This window comes from Kogia breviceps, chromosome 18 (genome assembly GCF_026419965.1).
Source record: "Kogia breviceps isolate mKogBre1 chromosome 18, mKogBre1 haplotype 1, whole genome shotgun sequence".
NCBI classification, from domain to species: Eukaryota; Metazoa; Chordata; class Mammalia; order Artiodactyla; family Physeteridae; genus Kogia; species Kogia breviceps.
Genome location: NC_081327.1, coordinates 10385191 through 10404649, shown reverse-complemented (window position 1 = coordinate 10404649; position 19459 = coordinate 10385191). Strand labels below are relative to the sequence as shown.

Below are 19459 nucleotides of genomic sequence, written 5' to 3'. Positions count from 1 at the left end.
GGGAGAGGAGGGGGGTCTCCACCTCTCCACGCACCCCCGCCCGCAGCCCCCACTCCCTCAGTCCCGGGATCGAACCTTATTTAGAGTCGCGATTCGACATCTGTTTTCAAATTTGATCAGCTCTGAACTTTATTTTCCGAGTTTGAGGAAAATTATATTCCATCGATCGCGCTCCCGCCCCCTCCCCCGCACCGCCCGCCGCCGCCGCCGACGCCGCCGCAGCGTCCATATATCTGCGCGCGGAGCCGGGCCGGCGGCCGCGAGAGCGCGAGGCGCGCGGCGCGCGCCGAGGAGCAGCGTGAGGAGGAGGCGGAAGCGCGGGAGGAGGCGCAGGAGGCCGGTCGCTCCCGCGCCCCCCGCCCCGGCCCTGCTGCCCCTTGCCTCGCTCGCGGCGCCGCCGCCCGCCCGGAGCTCCGTCCCCAGCTTCCCGCGTCTCTATCTCTCTTTGCGCGCCTCTCTTGGGGTGTCTCCATCTCCCTGTCTCTGCTCCGCCCCCGTCTCTGTGTCTCTGGCCGTCTCGCGGTGGCCCGGGCTCTCAGTGCCTCTCGCTCCCTGCTCGCGCCCCCTCTGGCTCCGTCCCCCCGGGGCTCCGGGCATCTCCCCCCACCCCGTCCCCCGTCCCGGTGCCCACTCCCCAGGACGCCGCGGGGGCCATGGCTGCGGGAGCCGAACTTTAAACACTTCTCGCCGGACCGGTGCGGATGCGCAAAAGCCCCGGAAAGTGAGTGAGCGCCGCGGCCGGCGCAGGGGCGGGGATGGGGGCGGGGATTCCTTCCCGGGCGGGGGCCGGGCCGCGGGAGGCGCTCCCGAGAGGCCTCCGGAGCTGGGCTCCCCGAGCCGGAGGCGGGTGGGGCTGCGTCCGACTCCCGGGAGGAGGGAGGGAGAGAGGGCTGGAGCTGCGCCCTCGGGGCAGGGGTCCAGGACCAGGGCGCTGGAGAGTGTGTTGAGAGCGCGGGAGATGCGGCGGTGAGAGCGCGGGCTGGCGGGCCGACCTGAGGGTGGGTCTGGACTTTTGGGGCGAGCGTCTCGGGTTTAGAGAGCAGGGCTGAGGGCTTGAAATTTGGGACCTGGGGGCTCAGAGCCAAGAGACTGGATATTTGGGATTGAGGCCTGACTGTTTGGGGCTGGGGGTCAGGACCAGGGCTGTGGATATTTGGGGCTGGGCTCACCGTGGGGGGGTTGGATTCGGGGGGGCTGGGAGGTCTGGATTTGGAGCTGGAGTTCAGAGCTGAGGGTCTGCAAATTGGGCTCTGGATATTTGGGGTCGGGATATTTGGTGTGAGGGGTCCCAGGGGCTGTGGGAAGGACATTTGGGCCAATTCTGGGGTCTGCACCCTTCTGGGCTGGGAGTGCAGGCCTGGCCGTGACCTTTGGGGGGGCGTGTCCTTGGGGACAGGTGGCCTAGTGCCACACACCTTTTCTGTCCCAGTCATTTCACAACTGTCCCAGGATCACGCTGGGCCACCTCTGACATCTCTTTCCTGGCTGGGTCTCTCCTCACTGACTCTGTCCCTGTCTCTTCCAGGATCTCTGTGTGCACCTCCAGCTCTCCCAGAATCTATCCCTCTGTCTCTGTGACTCTGTCTCTCGCAGCATCTGTCTCTACCTCTTTGGGTCCAACTCCTTAGGCTGTCTCTCAGAATCTCTGTGCCTATCTCTGCCTTCCCCTAGCTTTCTCAGCATCTCTCTATCTCTCTGTCTCTGCCTCTGTCTCTCAATATCTCTGTCTCCGTCGCTCCCAGTGTCTATCTCTGTCTCCCCCTCGCTGGTTTCCGCTCAGATTAAGCCGGGGACCTAATTCCAGGCCCAGGATCGAATTTTCTGGCAACAAAGGGAAATAGCGAATCGATCGGTCGCTCCGGAGATTAAGAGACAAGCGGCGCGCGGATCTATCACGGCTAAACGGCCCCCCCTCCCGCTCCCCCAGCCCGGCCAGCCCGCCGGGGCCCAGACGCGCTCCGCATCGCCAAGCAGCCTCAGGAGCCTCGGCTGCCCGGCAGGCCAAGCCCAGAGCCAACTGCGTGCCCTGCCGCGGGCCAGAGCCCTGGGAGGGGTGGGAGAGCACAGCTGGCCCCTGGGGAGGGGGGGAGGGGGTAATGAGTGAAACGGAGGCAGCACACCACCCCAAAGAGTCATGCTGCACACACCTGTGGCCTCAGGTAACACCTTTCACCCACACCTATCAACGCACCTGTCACATCGATGTTCCCCCTTTAGCTCCCCACATTTGGACCTCTAGGTAACATTCGTCTCCTTACACCTGTGCCCTGTAGGTAAACCCTCTCCTCCACACCTCTTCCCTTCATCTGCCCCTATAGGTATCACCTGTTTCCTTTCACCTGCCCCCCCCACCCCCCCAGGTAAGACTTGTCCCTTGAAACCTGCCTCAGAGATGCCCATGATATAGCTTACCTGCACCTCCAGGTAACACCTGTTCTCCGAAATTTGCCCTTTCCACCTGAATGCCTGCATCTGTCTCATTTCATACCCCATCATCCCCTTCCTACCTGCACGTGCACCACCCCACCTGCCCCCTAAAGCTCTAAACACACTTGTTCCTCACACATCTATATTTCTTCATCTCTGTCTCCCCTCAGGCAGCACCTGTTCACTCTCTCACACACACACCTTTGCCTTTGCATGTAGGCAGAGCATCCTCCTTCTTTGTCCTCAGGTAACGCCTGCTCCCTCCCTCCCTCCTGGCTCTCACCCACACCTCTCCCTTACGATGCTGGCCTTGTCTACCATCACGCCGGTCCTTCCAGAAGAGCTGTCCCACGCGCTGTCGCTTGAGAACACACCTGCTTCATGGCACTCTGCCTGCATCTAACTCCCCCACACTCCATCTCCCATCATTTAACATAAGTACACCTACTTCCAAAGGCTCCCCCCATACCTGTCATTTCAGGTAACTCATCCCAGACAACAACACATGCACCAACCCCACGTGTCTCCTAACCACCCACCGCCCCCGCACCTGATGGCTCACACATGCAATAGCCCCCAGGTATCATGTGTATCCTTGCTCCTCCGGTCCCTCCCCTGCCATGATGTCTCCTACAAGCCCTTGTGCTCTGAAAGCCCCACCAACGCCACCTGCACACTTGCTGCCGGCCTTGCGTCCGACTCCTCCCTGTCTCTCTGTCTCTGCCTCTCTGTGTCTCCCAATGCACAACTTCACACTTACATATGTTTGGGCAGGGAATCTGTCCTTGGCCACAGGTACCTGCTTCACCTGTATACCTGTCCTTCAGGTACTACCTATCCACCTCTCTTCTCTTCCCACATACCTAATTTCCCATGTTTCTCTTCCTTTTTCCTTGCCTCACAAGGTCACACCAACATCTCCACACATCTGCCCGTTGCTCACTTGTCTACCTCAGGCATCACCTGCTCCGGTACCGCGTTCAGTCATTTCTTCAGCAAATGAGTACTGAGCCCTCCACATGCCATCTCCTTAATCTCTCTCTGCTTCCTCTCTTCATCCGGGTCTCTGCCATACCCCTGGCCTCCCCACTCCTGCCCCACAGACGTGCACCTGACACCCAACACTGGGTCCCCCTCTAGCCTTCTCCTCCCCACAACCATGTAGCCCTCATTCCTTCATAGCTTTTTCAGATGCTGTGCACCCACCCCACCCCTTTCAACCACCTGCCCACACAACCTGTCACCCCCACCCCTTTAGAGCCTAGCCTTCGGATCCCTACACCTGACTCCAGCCCGCTCCCCTCTAGTAAGACCTGTCCCTTTTCATAGAACCTGTCACCAGCCATCTACCTCCTCAGGGGACACCTTTGTCAGTGAGCATAAGTAACACCTGTAGCATTTGTTAAACACATATAACACCTGTTCCCAGCCGACCGCACACCTGCCCGCTGCAATGTGCAGAAGCCCTTAAGTCAGAGGTTCTCAGACCGCAGCAGGCATTGGAAAGATCTGGAGCGCTTGTGGACCACAGAGGCCTGGGTCTCACCACAGAGATCCCGGTGCAGCAGGTCTGGTGAGGATCCTGAAACTCTGCCTTTCTAACAAGCTCCAGGTGCGGCTGGGTCACGGACCACTCACGAGTAGCACCTGCTCCTAACGTGTCCCCGCTACTGCTTCTTAAACCCATCCCTGGGACGGGCGGTGTCCTCAGTTCTTCATATCCATTGTCTCATTTCATCCTCACAAGGCCCTTATGAGGCAGGCACTTAACCCTCGTTCCCATTTTGCAGAGAAGGAAACTGAACCCAGAGAAATGGAGTCATTTCTTCTGAGTCACGGCTCAGAAGCCGGTAGACGTTGGAGATTTGCATTCATCTGAGGCCATCTGACTTCAGGCATCCAGGTGTCCTTGCCCCCCCCCCAACCTGCCTAATCAGGTGACCTCCTTCTTCCATAGACACTGTCCACCTTGTCACTTTGGCATCATTTGCTTCCCAATCACCTGCCAGCTTTCCTGCACCCCAGCCTCACATTCTCCCTCCACTCCCGCCCTCGGACACGCCCCACCTCCCCGTCTCTCTCGGACGCTGACTCCCCTGGGCCGAGCTTGTCATCCTCATCCTGGCTCCCACCTGCCCCCCAAGCTGCGTGGAACCAGCAGCCTCCTGCCAACACACGCCTGTCTCCCCAGATACACCTTGGTCTCCGGAACTACTCCTCTGGCGCCTCTTTCCCAGCTCCTGTTTCCTAAGTGCCCACCTGTCTTTGATCCCCTCTCTCTACTCCATTCCTGCTTCGTGTGCCCGTCTCCCCCACCTGCCTGTCCCCGAGTCTGAATCTCTCTGTCTCTCTCTGTCCTGTCTCTTTTTCTCCCTCCCCGTCTTTTTCCTCTGCATTTCTCCATTTCTGTCTCTCTGTGTCTCTGTATCTCTCCCTATCTCTTTATAGCACCCTGACTCTCTATTTCTCTGTGTCCTGCACTCTCTGTCTCTGTCTCATTCTCTCTCTGTCACCTGCCTCCTCTTCTGTCCCTGTCTCTTGCCCTCCCCTCTGACAGTGGAAATCTTGGGGGGCTTGAAGTTATACTGACCCGCATTTGAGTCCAGGCATCACCACTCACCCCTGTGGGACTTTGGTCAAGTTACTTTCCCTGTCGGAGCCTCAGTTTCCACATCTGTGAAATGGGCGTCACGGCAGGCAGTTGCTACCTCCCAGGTTGTGGTAAGGATGGGATGTGGAGGGAAGCGAGAGGACTGGGGGCAGATAGGGGCCAACCTTCCCTCCGTGGGTCCCTCTCTGTTCTTGTCTCTTTCCCAGGGCTGCAGCCCCAGCCGGCTGTCAGTGGAAGCGTGTGTGGTGGGGGGAATGGAGAGAGACGTGGGCAGAGGCGTCCTGGCCGGCTGAGGCCTGGGCATGGGACCCGGTGTGGGGCTGGGGACAGAGATCGATCCGCCTCGGCGGCAGTGCGCGGGCCAGGATTGCATCTTGTCACAATAATTTATTGCTCTCATCCCATCTGATCGATGGCGCTGAATTAGCACCGCGCGATGCCCCTGGAGCCCCGAGCCTCCCCCAGCCCAGCCGGACCCTGGCCCTTCTCTGGCCCTTGTGGGATCCCTGAAGCCCAGGTACCCAGTTCCAGCCAGCCCAGGCCCCACACCTGGCTCCAGGCGCGGGGGTCCTGCCCTCCGTCCTGCCCTCCGTCCTGCCCTCCGCCCCCCACCTCTCTGCCCCCTCGCCCCAGGTCCTGCCTCCCCACCTCCATCTCAGTCCTGGGTCTCTGCCTTTCTGTCCCTTGACTCACCATCTCTCGGTCTCTGTTTCCCTGCCTTGCTCCCTTTAGCCTCAGTTCCACTTTCACAGTATTTCCTGAGCACATACTTGGTGCCCAGCCCCATAACCAGGACACACAGCATCCCTGCTTTGGCCAGTACAGTCCCGAGGGGCTCTCGTGGTCTCTTGGCTCCTGGGACTGGCTGATCACACTTGCCTTCGGTTTCCTGTCCCTCCACCCGCCTCCCCAGCACCACCAGATCGAGGTCATTGCCCCTACACGTCTGTCACTGTCGCTGGTAGAGGGCATGGGGCCAAAAGGTCCAGCCCAGGCAGTGGGGCAGGGCCTGGGGTGTGAGGATGGGACAGGGAGACAGCTGCAGTTGAGGATCACGTGGTGTTGGGGAGAGGGTGGGAGTCAGGAGAGGCCGGGGCTGGAGCTGGGGTTGGGGGCGGGACAGGTGCAGGTGAGGAGGCGGGGGAGGGGGGGTGGAGTTGGGGTGGCAGCCAGGAGCTAGGTCAGGCCCCGCGCGGGGACACCGACCCACCCCCACCCCGCCCAGGACCGCAGAAGGGCCAGGGTGGGTGTCAAGGTGGCCGTGAACCCACACTTGGGATCTGCCTGGGCCAGCGGACGGGTTCGGTTTCCCGTGGTTCGGCCTCTGCCCTGCAGCTCCCCGCAGCTCCCCCTCATCCTCTCCTTTGCCTCTGCCCTAATCCCTCAATTTTCCGCATCTCTGCCCCCTCCTCTCCTTCCTCCCTGACCCGGGGTCTCTCCTCCCAGCAGCAATCTCCCCGTGACCTCCAGCTCTAATTCACTTTGTGAAGCCTCTCTGACTCACTCCCCTTTCCTGGGTTTCCCTAACTCGATCTCCCGCCCTGTCTGTCTCTCTGTCTCTCTCTTTGCTTCTCGCTCCCTCTCTGTCTTTGTGGGACTCTCTCTGGCCTCCCATCTTTTCCCGGGGTCTCTCCCTTCTCTGTTCCAGTCTATTTCCTGCTCCATGCTGCTTCCCTCTTCTCTGTGTCTCTTGCCCCATCACTCTGTCTCTCTCCCTCGGTGGGTGTCTCTCCGTCTCTCTGTCTCCCCCCACCCCTGCGCTTCCTCCATCTCTCTGGGTCTCCCAGGGGAGGGGCAGGGGTGGGGGGGCAGCCTGGGCTCCGGGTCCATCTGCGGTTGCTGCGCCTCCCTCCCTCTCCCTTCCCCCAGCGCTGTTTGGTAGGCGGGGTGCGTGGCACTGCGGCTCCCGGCTCCCACCTCCCCGGGGACGCTCCCTCGCCAGCACCCCCCCCCCCAATGACAGCGTTCTGCGCGCTGGCCACAGCCCCAGGGACATCCGTGCAGAGGCTGGGGCTCAGGGAGAGAGACGGAGACCCACAGAGACACACACCGCCCCAGACAGAGACGCAGAGACGCCAGCTAGAGGGAGAGACAGGGCGAGGGTGGGTGTGAGGTCTCCATCCCTCCCTGGCTTCGTGCCTCCCAAGCACCCCGTACCCCGTGCCACAGACACCTTCTCCAGGCTGGAAGCCGGTGCCCCATCTGTCTGTCTGTCTTGCACAGTCAGCCTGGGCAGAGGTTCCCGTGTGTGCGCGCGCGTGTGTGCACATTGTGCACGTGTGTCAGCTAGCTGGACCGTGTGTGTGTGGTGTGTGTGACGGTGTGGTGGGGGGGCTTGGCTGTCTTTCTGTGGGACCGTGGGACTTGTGTTGCAGCGCGTGTAAGTGTGACGTGTGGAGATGTGTGCGTTCCTGGGGGCAGCGGCCGTGCGTGCGCGAGAACTTGGGATTGAATTCAGCCACGCGTGTCGTGTGTGTGAGCGTGTGTGTGACTTGGGTGTGATGCTCAGCTGTCTGGTGTGTGACAGCCCCAAACTTTGGGGCTGTTGCCGTGTCTGGAGTTTCCGAGTCAGGTGGCCACGCGGTGTGTCGGAGTGACCAGGACAGGACAGCCCACATCTCTGAGGGCCAGGAGATGAGAAGGCTTAATGGCCCGAGGGAGACGGGGTGGAAGGACCGAGAGTGCCGCCCAGGTGGGACCCCAGGAGCCAGGCTGGTGAGCCTGTGTGTGAGGAACACGGCAAAGGACTGGCTGTGGACTGGTCACAAAAGTCCCCGCAGATCTCTGTATCAGAGATGGGCTCTGTGAGTGTGGGGGGCGATGCCTGTCTGTTAAGGGGGTGCTGTGGTGTGTCTGAGCCTGTGGGCTTGTGTCGGAGTCTGGGGTCAGACATGTACGGCGCGTGTGTGTGTGTGGTTGTGTAGTCACGTGTGACTGTTGGATGGTGTACGTGTGTACTGCTGTGTGAATCGACGCCCAGCGACGTGTGGGGCCGAGCCTCTGATGTCGCGTGAGCATCGGCCTGTGTACGGTACTGCTGTGTGTGTCATGGGCGCCTGTGTGTTTCCCTCCCTGTGTTTTGTGTGGAGATGAGGCAGCTCTTAAGTGAGCCAGCCTGTTGTGGGGATGACACTGTGTGGCCTTGAGAGAAGTAGCGAGAGGGGTGTGTGCGTGTGTGCGTGTGCGCGTGCGCGCGTGCACGTGTGTACACACAGAGACACCCCTGCGCGGGGTCAGGCCGGAGCATTTGGCGGATGTGGGCAGGCGTAGGAGCGGGTGACCTGGGGAGTGCAGGGCAAGTCCGGGCAGAAGAGCCCCTGTCACCCTCCTGACCCCGTCCTCCCCAGGACAGCCACGGGGGTCTCATTGGTGCCGGTGATGGGAGGTCCTTGAGCCTAGGTTTGGACGTGGCATGGACGTGGCATAACCTGTACGGACAGGTGCGCGGTGAGCACGTGCTAATACAGTGTGTGCCGGCCGGCATCCGGCTGTGTGCGCCCAGGTGGGACACCGTGTGTGTGGTGAGTGAAGCGTGCCTAGTGGTGCGTGTCCAGAGAGAGTGTGTGCGTGCACTGGGGTCTGCTGCGTGTCTCTACTGGGTGCACGGGTGTGTGGTGTAGGGAGGTGTGTGTCCCCAGGGTGGGTGTAGATGGAATGTTGGGGTGTGTGTGTGTGTGTGTGTCCGGGTGTGATGTGTGTACCTGTTGGGGTGTGTGCGCGTGTGTGTGCAGAGGGCCAGGGGAGAAGGGTCTTGGGCCGCGTCTCTCTCCTCTTTAGACAGAGCCCCAGAGAAGATATGAAATTTTTTAAAAAAATCAATTTTCATTCCACTTGTGCAGATCGTGTTAAGGGGAGGCGGGCGGGGGTGCTGGGTGAGGGATGAAGGGGCTGGGGTGAGGGTGTGAGGCCCGAGGCGGCTCCCGAGGCAGCCGGAGCAGCTTAGAGAAATCAAAACAACTGGTTAAACCCCAGCCCAGGGGGCCGGGGTGATGGGGGGGGTGAGGAGACAGAGGCAAAGAGAGATGGGGAGAGACGGAGAGGGACAGAGACAGGAAACAGAGACACTCAGAGATGGAGATATTTGGAGATAGAGGCAGACAGAGAGATGGGGCCACAAAGACCCCGAGAGAGAGAGAGAGAGACAGAGCGAGGAGAGACACTGACACGCAGCAGGCCTCAGAGGGGCTGGGCCCTGACTCTAGTGAGACAGCCGCGGGGCGGGCCCGGGCCTGCGCGCGCCTCACACACGCGCACGCTCAGGGGCAGGGGCTGGCTCGGGACGTCCACAGATGGGTGGATGGACAGACAGCTGGACAGATGGTGACAGGAGCAGCAGGACCCCAGGCTGGGGGATCTCTGAGCACCCGCCCCACCCAGTTGGGCTGTGGGTCTGTGTGTGTGTGTGTGTGTGTGTGTGTGAGGCCGCGTGTGTGTGTGGCCTTGCGGTGGCTGGCTGTGTGGGTGTGGCGTGTGCACCTCTGTCTCCTTGCACGATGGAGCGTGTGTCCACGCAGGGTCTCTGGTGCTTGTCTGTGTGACTGTGTGCTCTCGTGTCACTTGTGTGTGACTGGCTTGGCTGTGCTGCCGTGTGTGCCTGGGTGTGTCTCTGTTTCTGTGTGGCACTGTGTCGGTGTGTGGTTGTAGATCTCTGTGTCTTTTTTTTTTTTTTTTTTTTTTTTTTTTGCTGTATGCGGGCCTCTCACTGCTGTGGCCCCTCCCGCTGCGGAGCACAGGCTCCAGACGCGCAGGCCCAGCGGCCATGGCTCACGGGTTAGGTGCTCCGCGGCATGTGGGATCTTCCCGGACCGGGGCACGAACCCGTGACCCCTGCATCGGCAGGCGGATTCTCAACCACTGCGCCACCAGGGAAGCCCGATCTCTGTGTCTGTATTTGATTGTGAGCCTTGGTGTATGATAGTGTGTCTATGTTAGTGTGTGTCTGTCTGTGATTATGATTGTACGTCTTTGTTTCTGTATGGGACTGAGTTGCTGTGTGTCTGTGTATAACTGTGTGTCTGTCTCTGGGTTGACGTCGATGGCCACGATGGTGTGTGTGTGAGTATTTTGACACGCGGGTCTGTCTGTTGTGTGTAACACGGTGCTGTGTGTGCCTGGGTTGCTGTGTGGGTCTACGTGCTGTGCGTCGGTCGTGACAGTCTTGACGCGTATGAGTTTGTGGACACGTGCATCACACATCTTTGTGCCGCGTGTTGTGTGTGCCAGCGTGGCGTGTGTCACTTTGTTGAGCTGTGGCAGTGTGGTGGTGCGTGTGCCTGGGTTGGCATGTGGGTCTGTGTAGCTGCTTGGCAGGGAGAGGAGGAAGGCAGCTCTCGCCCACCCAGCCCCTCTCCACGCTGCTGCGCGCACACGCACACGCGCACACACACATATTCGGTGCCATGGCTGCGGGCGGTGGAGATGGGGGGCGGGGGGTGTGGAGGAAGCAAAATAAAATTAAAAATTAAAGCTTGCCCGGAGTCCCCATCCGCCCCGCGCGGACCGACTGGGAGGGTCGGGGTTGCGGCAGCTCCCCCTCTGCAGCCACTGGGGCTGTGTGTCTGTCCGTCTGTCCTGCATCCTGCCAGGCCCCTGCCAGGGCCGCAGCCCCGGCCCCCGCAGGCCCCGCTCCCCCCATCGGTCGATCTGCGATCAATGGGGCCAGGGGGGCGCCAGGGGCAGGGCGAGATCAAAGGGGCCCCAAGAGACGGCTGCTGGGACAGAAACAGAGATGTGGAGACGGGGAGACAGAGACAGAGAGACATGGAGACAGGGATGGTGGGAGGAGAGATGTGGAGACCCAGAGACATAAAAACAGGGTGGTGTGGAGACGCAGAGACGTGAGGACCCAGGGACGGGGAGACATGGGGACCCAGAGATGCGGCGCTGCACCCCGGAAGGTCAGGGCAGACACGCAGGGAAGGGGACGGAACCGGAGGGGGTGGGGGCCGGTGTCCGTGGGCCTGACAGGACACGGGCGGGGGACAGAGACGGGAGAAGAGGCGGGCAGAGACCTCGAGATGGCAGAGATGCGAGCGAGAGAGAGATGAGGGGGGAGCGTGGGAGCAGGGCCCGGAGCGCCGATCCCACGGCTCCTCGTTATAACGTGTCCGGAGGAGGCGGCGGGGAGTTGAAAGCGTCGGGAAGAGAAATCAAAACCAACACGGAAATGAGAGGGGCCAACAGGGGGTGGGGGTGGGGGGTGCGGAGGCAGGAGGGAGGGGGGCCCGGAGAGGCAGGGAGAGCTGGGGAGGTGGGAGAGAGGTGGACGGGGCGAGGTGCGGGGAGTCGGGGGGATAGAGGGAGATGGGGAGAGAGGTGGGGGCAGAGAGACGGAGAGAGTTAGAGAGGGGAGAGGAGGGGGGAAAAGAGACAGATGGTGCAGAGAGAGCGAGAGATGCAGGACCTGGGGAGACGGGGAAAGACAAGAGAAGGGATGGGGGACAGACCTGGAAGACAGAGAAGTAGGAAAAGACTGAATGATGGAGGGAGAGAGAGACAGAGACGGGGGAGAGAGCTGAGTGGAGAAAGATGGGGAGAGACACCCCAGGTTGAGGGGAGACGAGGAAAGAGGGAGGAGAGAGACAGAAAAATGGAAAAGAGATAGTGGGAGGAGACAGAAGGGAAAAGAGAGACAAAGAGGGAGAGAGAGACAGGGAGGGAGAGAAACAGAGAAAGTTGGGGAGCTGGGGTGAGATGGGGGTGTGGGAGCGAGGGGGCAGGGGCTGCCCCCAGGAGGGCTCTGAGCGCTGGAGGGAGCGAGGGGGGGGAAGCCTCAGTAGACACGGGGCGGGGGGCTGGGGTGAGGGTGGCCGTGGGAGGCCCGGCAAGTCGGAGGGCAAGTGGGTGGACAGAGCCTCCCCTGGTGTCCAAGGGGTGGGGCGGGGCTTACGGGGGACAGTGTGGGGGGCTCCTGAGCAGCCGGGCGTGTGAGAGGGATGGTGTGTTGAAGCGTGTGTGACGGGGAGGGCTGCGTGGGTATTGAGGGGCTCGCGTCTAGAGGAGGGAGGCTGAGCACAGCGCGCCCTCTGAGAGGTGGGGTCTGGCGGGCGCAGTGCTGGAGGCAGAGGGCCTGGGGGTGGGGGCTCCGGGACGGGCCTCTGACAGGAGCAGGTGTCTGAGGGTGTGCGTGACCGAGGGTGAGGTCTGGGTGGTGGGGTATCTGAGGCAGAGGGCTGACAGAGAGGGGAAAGGGTCTGAGAGACGGGGTGAGCAGAGGATGGAGTATCTCGGGGGAATTAGGTACCTGAGGAGAGGGCTGTCCGAGGGGGTGGGGACCTGTTGAGGTGGCGGGGAGCCAGATCCAAGGGGTGTCTGAGGGGGGCTGTCTGGAGGGGGAGGCAGGTCTAAGGGGGAGGGGTGTCTGGGGGGGAGGCAGGTCTAAGGGGAAGGGGTGTCTGGGGGGGAGGCAGGTCTAAGGGGAAGGGGTGTCTGGGGGGGAGGCAGGTCTAAGGGGAAGGAGTGTCTGGGGGGGAGGCAGGTCTAAGGGAAGGGGTGTCTGGGGGGGAGGCAGGTCTAAGGGAAGGGGTGTCTGGGGGGGAGGCAGGTCTAAGGGGAAGGGGTGTCTGGGGGGGAGGCAGGTCTAAGGGGAAGGGGTGTCTGGGGGGGAGGCAGGTCTAAGGGGAAGGGGTGTCTGGGGGGGAGGCAGGTCTAAGGGGAAGGGGTGTCTGGGGGGAGGCAGGTCTAAGGGGAAGGAGTGTCTGGGGGGGAGGCAGGTCTAAGGGAAGGGGTGTCTGGGGGGGAGGCAGGTCTAAGGGGAAGAGGTGTCTGGGGGGGAGGCAGGTCTAAGGGGAAGGGGTGTCTGGGGGGGAGGCAGGTCTAAGGGGAAGAGGTGTCTGGGGGGGAGGCAGGTCTAAGGGGAAGGGGTGTCTGGGGGGAGGCAGGTCTAAGGGGAAGGGGTGTCTGGGGGGGAGGCAGGTCTAAGGGGAAGGGGTGTCGGGGGGGAGGCAGGTCTACGGGAAGGGGTGTCTGAGGTGGGCTGCCTGCCAGGGAAGCAGGCCCAAGTGGTGGGGGTCTGAGGGCAGCAGCAGGTTGAAGGAGGGGCCTCTGCGGAGCACTTATGCGGGCGCTGGGGACCCGCTCTGCGGGGTGGCGAGGCGGCGGGCAGCGCGGGAGCTGGATGCGGCAGCCCGGGGAGGGGGGGGTCAGCCGGGAGGGGCGGGCTGGGGCGCGGACTTTGGCAAGTGGGAGAGACTTGGGGCAGCCACAGGGAGACAGAGGGAGACCCAGAGACGCAGAGACGGACCCTGAGAGGTCAGGCGAGAGGCGAGGGATGGAGAGACCGCGGCAGAGACGGTGTGGGGCGGGCGGGCGGCGAGAGCCGGCGCGTGTGAGTGAGTGAGTGCTGAGCAGCTGGGAGGGAGGCTGGGGGGCCCCGGTTAGTGATGATGGGGCGCAGAGGAAGGGAGGCCGCCGGGAGGACTGGCTGGGAGGGAAGGACAGGGCACAGGCCGGGAGAGGGACCGGGAACCCCGGGGACCAGCAGGCAGAGGGGTGCCCGCTGCAGGAGGCAGGCGGGGCGGGGTGGAGGGGGCGAGGGCAGCGGGCACCAGGCTGTCTGGGACCTGGGTGGAGGGGCAGTGCCAGCCCCCCTGACCCCTGTCTGTCTCTCCCGCCTGCTCCATCCCGTCCTCATCCCTCTGTCTGTCTGGCCTCTCTGCAGGGCCAGCTCCACCATGGACTGTAGCTGCGTCTCCGACCTTCTCTTCGCCCCGCCTGCCCTGCCGGCTCTCTGGACCCCCGGTAACTGGCCCGGACCTCCCCCACCCCTTCCCTAGCCCTCGGGCCTTCCCAGCGAGCCGGCCCCGCCTTTCTGCACCTCTCACTGTCTTCCTTCCACCTCCCCGGGGGTCTTAGTCAGAGTCTCCTGAATCCAACCCCTTCATGAAAAACTTGGCTAAAAACTTCACAGCTAGATGTCCCTGCCACCTGCCTGCTGGGACGCGAGCGTCTTTTGGAGGGCAGGTGAGGTGTGGAGGTTGGAGAGGGACAAGGAACCTGGGGCCTGAGGACCGGCTGCAGTCTGCTCCCACCCCAGGACCTGCTGTCAAAGAGAAGCAGGGAGACTGGAGAGAGCCGGGCCCGGATGGGGCAGGGACGGGGACGAGAGGGGGCACGAGGCTAGGCGCGGGTGGAGAAGTGGACAGACTGGATGACCCAGGCAGGGGGACATGCGTGGAGACGTGGCCAAACCAGCCGGAGCCTGGGAAAGAGGACGGCTTGCTTGGAAGTGGATCACCAGAGAGGGGATGTGGGCGCACCCCACAACGAGAGAGAGAGAGACAGAGAGACAGAGAGAGAGACGAGCCTTGGTGCCTGGTTATTTGGGGTCTTGGAGTGTGTGTCTGTGTCACCCTTCAGTGTTTCCGGAAGAAGGGGTCACACTGGAAAAGTGTGCGTTCGTCTCTTTGTTGAGCTGCCGTGCCTGCTTGTCTGTGTACCTCCGAGGCTATCCGAGTGTCTCTGGGCCGGGTGTGTTGTGTGTCTTTGGGACTCTGAGTGGCTACACTTCAGGGCTGCGGGTGTCTGCCAGCCCGCCGCCATGTGTGTTCCTGCCTCGGTGGCTGAAGAGCCTTTGACTGCTCCTTTCGCGGTGTGTGGCATTCCGAACCGAACGGACGGCAAATCTTGGTGCATTTCGGGCTGCGGGGCTGGGTGGTCCCCAGGCCTCTGTGTTGGGGGCTGTGTCTGTGTCTGGGGTATGTGGAGGTGGTTCTTGCATCTGCGTGTCACTGAGTATAGCTGGACATCGGGGGCTGTGTGTCTTGATGTGTGTGTCTTGATGTGTGTGTATCTTGATGTGTGTGTGTCTGTGCCGAGGTTGCAGGTCCTCCCCGAGGGGGAGTGCGTGTGCGTGTCAGCATGTACAGCACATCCCAGGACGTGCGTTGGACAGGTGGCGTTTCCGGGCTGCGCTGTGTGTCTACGTGTGTGGCCGGTTGTGCGTTGTCATCTTTGGGGTCCTGTGGGTGTGTCTGTGATACAGCCGCTTCCCCCGGGATGTGTTCTGGGTGTGGAATGGGCCAGAGGTCGCGTGTGGATCGAGCCCTGTCTTCTTAGGTGAGAAAGACCCCAGATGGAGTTGAGAGAAAAATTCTCCCTTCAGGGAGGAAACTGCCTGTCCTTCTCCAGCCTCAGGCAGGGAGGCAGTATTTCCCGTTTTTAGATACAAGGCAGCCTTGATGCGACCCTGCTCCTCCTTGCCTCCCATCCCTGAAAATTCTGATAAGCCAGAGAGGGCAAGGAACTGCCCAGGACCGCACAGCAAGTGGATACAGATGGTCTGCCGGCTCTGAGCCCCCTCCCTCACCAACCTCCTTCCCTTTCTTGCATGGTTCTCAGCTTCTTATAGGCGAATTCTGCCTCCTGCTTTCATGCCTGGTTCTGGGTTCTCTGAGGAGGGGGAAGGGGACAGAGGATGTGGCATAGGAGAAGCAGCACCCAGGGCCTGGGGCCTTGTGGATGGGAAGTGAGATTTACGGGTGGGCAAGCCCCTCCTGTCTCCACCTAGCATCTGGGTGTCTGGACATGGGGCGCAGGACACCCACCTGAGCGTGAGACATACAGCACTGAGCTGTGGGTGTTAAGAGTTGGGTGCCTGTGGGGCTGGGGGTTGGGAGGCTGTTCTACTGTCATGGTGTCACCCAGGGTGTGTCTGTCAGGTTGACACATGCGTCTTGATGCTGCACTCACTGTCTCCACCACAGTGTTTCATTTGGGCCTTTGGGGTCCTGCGTGTCTCTCATCACCGTCCTGCTGTTAGTGGATCCCAGTGCTGAGGGGCCTGAGATGTGCTGTTGCGTGTGTTGGCATGGGTGTGCGACGCTCCGTATCCGGTGTGTCTGCCTTGGTGGCACATGATGGGTGGTGTGTCATGCCCCATCAGGCGTGTGGCACTCTGGTGCATCTGTGTCCCATGGTACAGCTGGGGGTCCCTCAAGGGTGAGTGGACGTCTGTGAGATAGGCTGTGTGCTGTGGGCATCCGCAGGCACTCACTGCTCTCCGACCAATGCGGCATGGATGCAGGGAGGGGGCACAGGGACGTGAAAGATATGTTCATGGATAGGTGCAGACACACATGTACACAGGCCCAGCCTGGACGTGCCAGGGTGAGGTCAGCTGGGGCGGCAGGGGGAGGGAAGTTCAGGGAGAGATGGACAGGAGACACGGAGGGGGGACAGCAGGAATCAGGGTCTCTCAGACCAGAGCCCCCCGGGGGCAGGGCCAGCCTGTGGGGCTGTGGGGAGAATGCTGTGGAGGGCGTGCCCTTCCCTGCAAGCCCCTCTCAGTTCACCCCCACAGTCAAGAATGCAGGAAACTGGTCCTTCCCTCCCACCCTCTGCCCAAGTTGTGCAAAGGTAGGGGATCAGGCTGGAACTGCCAACCCAGTGTCCCTGGACGCCGAGTTCTCTCTCTCTATTTGGACAGTTTGGGGACTAGACACCAATTGGGGCGTGAAGAGCGGGAAATCGGGTCCCTAAACATGCCTGAGGGTGGGTGACTGCTCATCAGAGACCAGGAGTCAGGGGAGAGCTGGACGCCTCCTGGTTCCTGAATCCAAGGAGGACCCAGGGCCCCGGACTTGGCGCCCTGACCCGGGGCCGCACCCCTGCCTCCTGTCCCCAGGGTTTGCCTTCCCGGATTGGGCCTACAAGCCGGAGTCGTCCCCCGGCTCGAGGCAGATCCAGCTGTGGCACTTTATCCTGGAGCTGCTGCAGAAGGAGGAGTACCAGGGTGTCATCGCCTGGCAGGGGGACTACGGGGAATTCGTCATCAAGGACCCCGACGAGGTGGCTCGGCTCTGGGGCATCCGCAAGTGCAAGCCCCACATGAATTATGACAAGCTGAGCCGGGCCCTGCGGTGAGGAGGGGCTGGGGGCCGGGACTCCCACTCCCACCTGGCCCCTCTCCCCTCACTGTCCCTCTGGGCCCCTGCCGCCTGGGGGCTTTCCCTCAACTTCCTGGGGCAGAATCCTGTGGGATCCCAGCACACAGGGCTCTGCACGGGTAGCCTACTGTAAGTACCTACTTGTGAGTGAAAGGAAGGCACGAAGGAAGGACCGCAGCCCTGGGCTTTGGAGCCACACAGGCCAGGATCCCAGCCCCAGCCTCACCCCTTCCTTGCCCTGTGACCTTGGCCAAAGGGTTTCTGCGAGCCTCAGTTTCCCCAAGTTGTGCTCTGTGCTGGGCCCAGAGCATGTGTTAGGGGCTCCGCCTTCACCTCCCTGGGTCCTGCCCCCAGCATCCTGCTTCCGCCCACAGCTACTACTACAACAAGCGGATTCTCCACAAGACCAAAGGGAAGAGGTTCACCTACAAATTCAACTTCAGCAAAGTCGTGCTTGTCAATTACCCACTGTTAGACGTGGCAGCAGCCACCACGGGCTCTCCACTCTTGCTGACCCCTGGTCCCTTTGGGGGAGCCCCTGGGCCAGATGCTCCTCCCCTCACTCCCGAGGTGAGTTAGGATCCTGGCATCCCAGAGCGAGGTGCTCAGTGCCATGAACCCCCTGGGGAGGGGGCAACCAGTCTGAGTGGCACCCGCTCCCTCCCCTCCCTCTCCAGGCCCTGCAGACCCTGTTCTCTGCCCCACGCCTGGGAGAGCCGGGGGCCCGGGCGCCCCTGTTCACCCCTGAGACAGACAAACTGCGTCTGGACAGCCCTTTCCCGTTCCTGGGCTCTGGTAAGGGCCTGGCATCCAGGCGTGCCGAGGAGGGCGGTGTGAGGGCAAAGATGGGGGAGGAGACAGGATGCAGGAAGGAGGCTCCGGGCGAGGGTGTGGTGTACGTGTGCGCGTGTGTGCGTCCACGTGCATGTGCGTCGCGTGTGTCCACGTGCGTGTGCGTGCGTGTGCGTCCACGTGCGTGCGTGTGCGCATGCGTCCACGTGCGTGTGCGTTGCGTGCGTGTGCGTCCACGTGCGTGCGTGCGCGTCCACGTGCGTGTGCGGTGCGTGCGTGTGCGCGTGTTTAAAGGTCGGAGGATGCGACGTGAGGCAGGGAGGAGGGAAGCTGGAGAGGGGAATAGGCGGAGAGAAGGGTTTTCTGGGGGCGCTAAATGAATGGGAGACAGGTGGGGAGGTAGAGATGGGGGGGAAGCCACGTGAGGGCGGGTGGAATATGGCAGGGAGGTGGCACCCTTTACTAAGGCCCCGGCAGCCAGCCCCGATAGTGGGGCAGAGGCCCAGCCTGAACGCCATCCCCGTTCCCCCCCAACCAGGTGCCACCGGCTATTCCAAGCCCCCCGGCCTGCTGGGTCCCTTTGGCCGCGCCTTCCCAGAGCACCCCTGGAACTTTAGCCCGTACCTCACCGGCCCCTTCCCCAAGCTGCCCCCGCCTCTGTATCCCCCCCACTTCTACCCCAATCCTCTGGCCAGTTCCCTGGGCCACCTGCCTTCGGCAGGGGCAGGGGGAAGCCCCACTGCTGCGCCCCTGCTGGCTGCCACCGTGGAGGGCCTGGGCCCCGAGCGCCCCTCGGGCCTGGCAGCAGCCCCTCGCCTGGCACTGCCGAGGGCTGGGGGCCCAGAGGCCGCGCTGGGGGGGAAGGAGGACAGCGACTCGGAGCTGGAGATTACCGACGTCAGCGGCTGCAGCTCTGACAGCGAGGGCGATGAGGGCCTCCCCGTCCCCCCCAAGGCCAAGGCGGGCAAAGGGGGTGTCGGCAGCTGAACCGGCGTGGGGTGATGGATTCTGCCAGGGCGTGGACCAGGGTGGCCGCTCGCACAGCCTCTTCCGTTGTCTGGTCGGCTCTCGATGTCCTGCCTGAGGCCAGGGACCCACCTTCGGCCCCTCCCAGGCCCAGGCCCAGGCCCACGGCGGCCCAGTCTTCTTCCCCAGCCCCAGACTGGGGGTCTCACCTCCCCCTCCAGAGAGGGGAGGGGACATGATGGCCTCCAGCCTCCTCCCCAGGCTCCAGTTTGAGAGGGTCCCTGCCTGGCCCACTCCCAAAGTGCAATACGGTGCCCAGCCTTCCCTGCCCACCTGCCCCTGTGCTGTGACCTAAGTGTTCGTGCGGCCGTGTCTCCCCCTGTGCCGGCCCCAGTCCTGATGTCCCCGCCTCCATCACAGGCCCCCTGGGGACAGGGAGCTCAGAGCAATAACCCCGCCCCCACCCCCACCCAGGAGGGCCCCCCCCCCGCCCCATGACCCCCACCAGCGACCTCCAGAGAGTTTACTACAAAAATAAAAGAACAGAAAGAAATGTGAGATGCAGGGCACCCAGCGTCGTCGTGGGTGACCAGGGGGCTCGGGGGTGGGAGCTGGGAGGGGTGTTGGGGGGGGCCTGGGGAGTCACTGTCAGGACACAGGGACGAATGAATGAACAACTGGAGAAAGGCAAAAGGCACAGAGGCGACGGGGTAGGACAGGCGCAGGAAGTGATGCCAGACAGTTGTGGAGGGTTCCAGACACCATGCCCGGGCCTTTG

General features: G+C 62.3%; 1 protein-coding gene across 1 annotated transcript; it reads left to right on the top strand.

Moving 5' to 3' along the window:
• Positions 1-670: 670 nt before the first annotated feature.
• On the top strand, positions 671-19211 carry ERFL (ETS repressor factor like). Its single transcript, XM_067020219.1, has 6 exons — positions 671-721; positions 13698-13777; positions 16662-16896; positions 17298-17493; positions 17601-17718; positions 18254-19211. Exons 1-6 carry the CDS (start codon positions 702-704, stop codon positions 18700-18702), a joined length of 1098 nt encoding a protein of 365 aa, XP_066876320.1. The 5' UTR covers positions 671-701; the 3' UTR covers positions 18703-19211.
• Positions 19212-19459: the final 248 nt, after the last annotated feature.

Excerpts from the sequence above, each read along its gene's own strand:
- ERFL (XM_067020219.1), top strand. The coding sequence starts at position 702 with ATGCGCAAAAGCCCCGGAAA. Across the intron at positions 13,778-16,661 it reads GCCGGCTCTCTGGACCCCCG|GGTTTGCCTTCCCGGATTGG; the intron begins GTAACTGGCCCG and ends TCCTGTCCCCAG. Across the intron at positions 17,719-18,253 it reads TTTCCCGTTCCTGGGCTCTG|GTGCCACCGGCTATTCCAAG; the intron begins GTAAGGGCCTGG and ends CCCCCCAACCAG.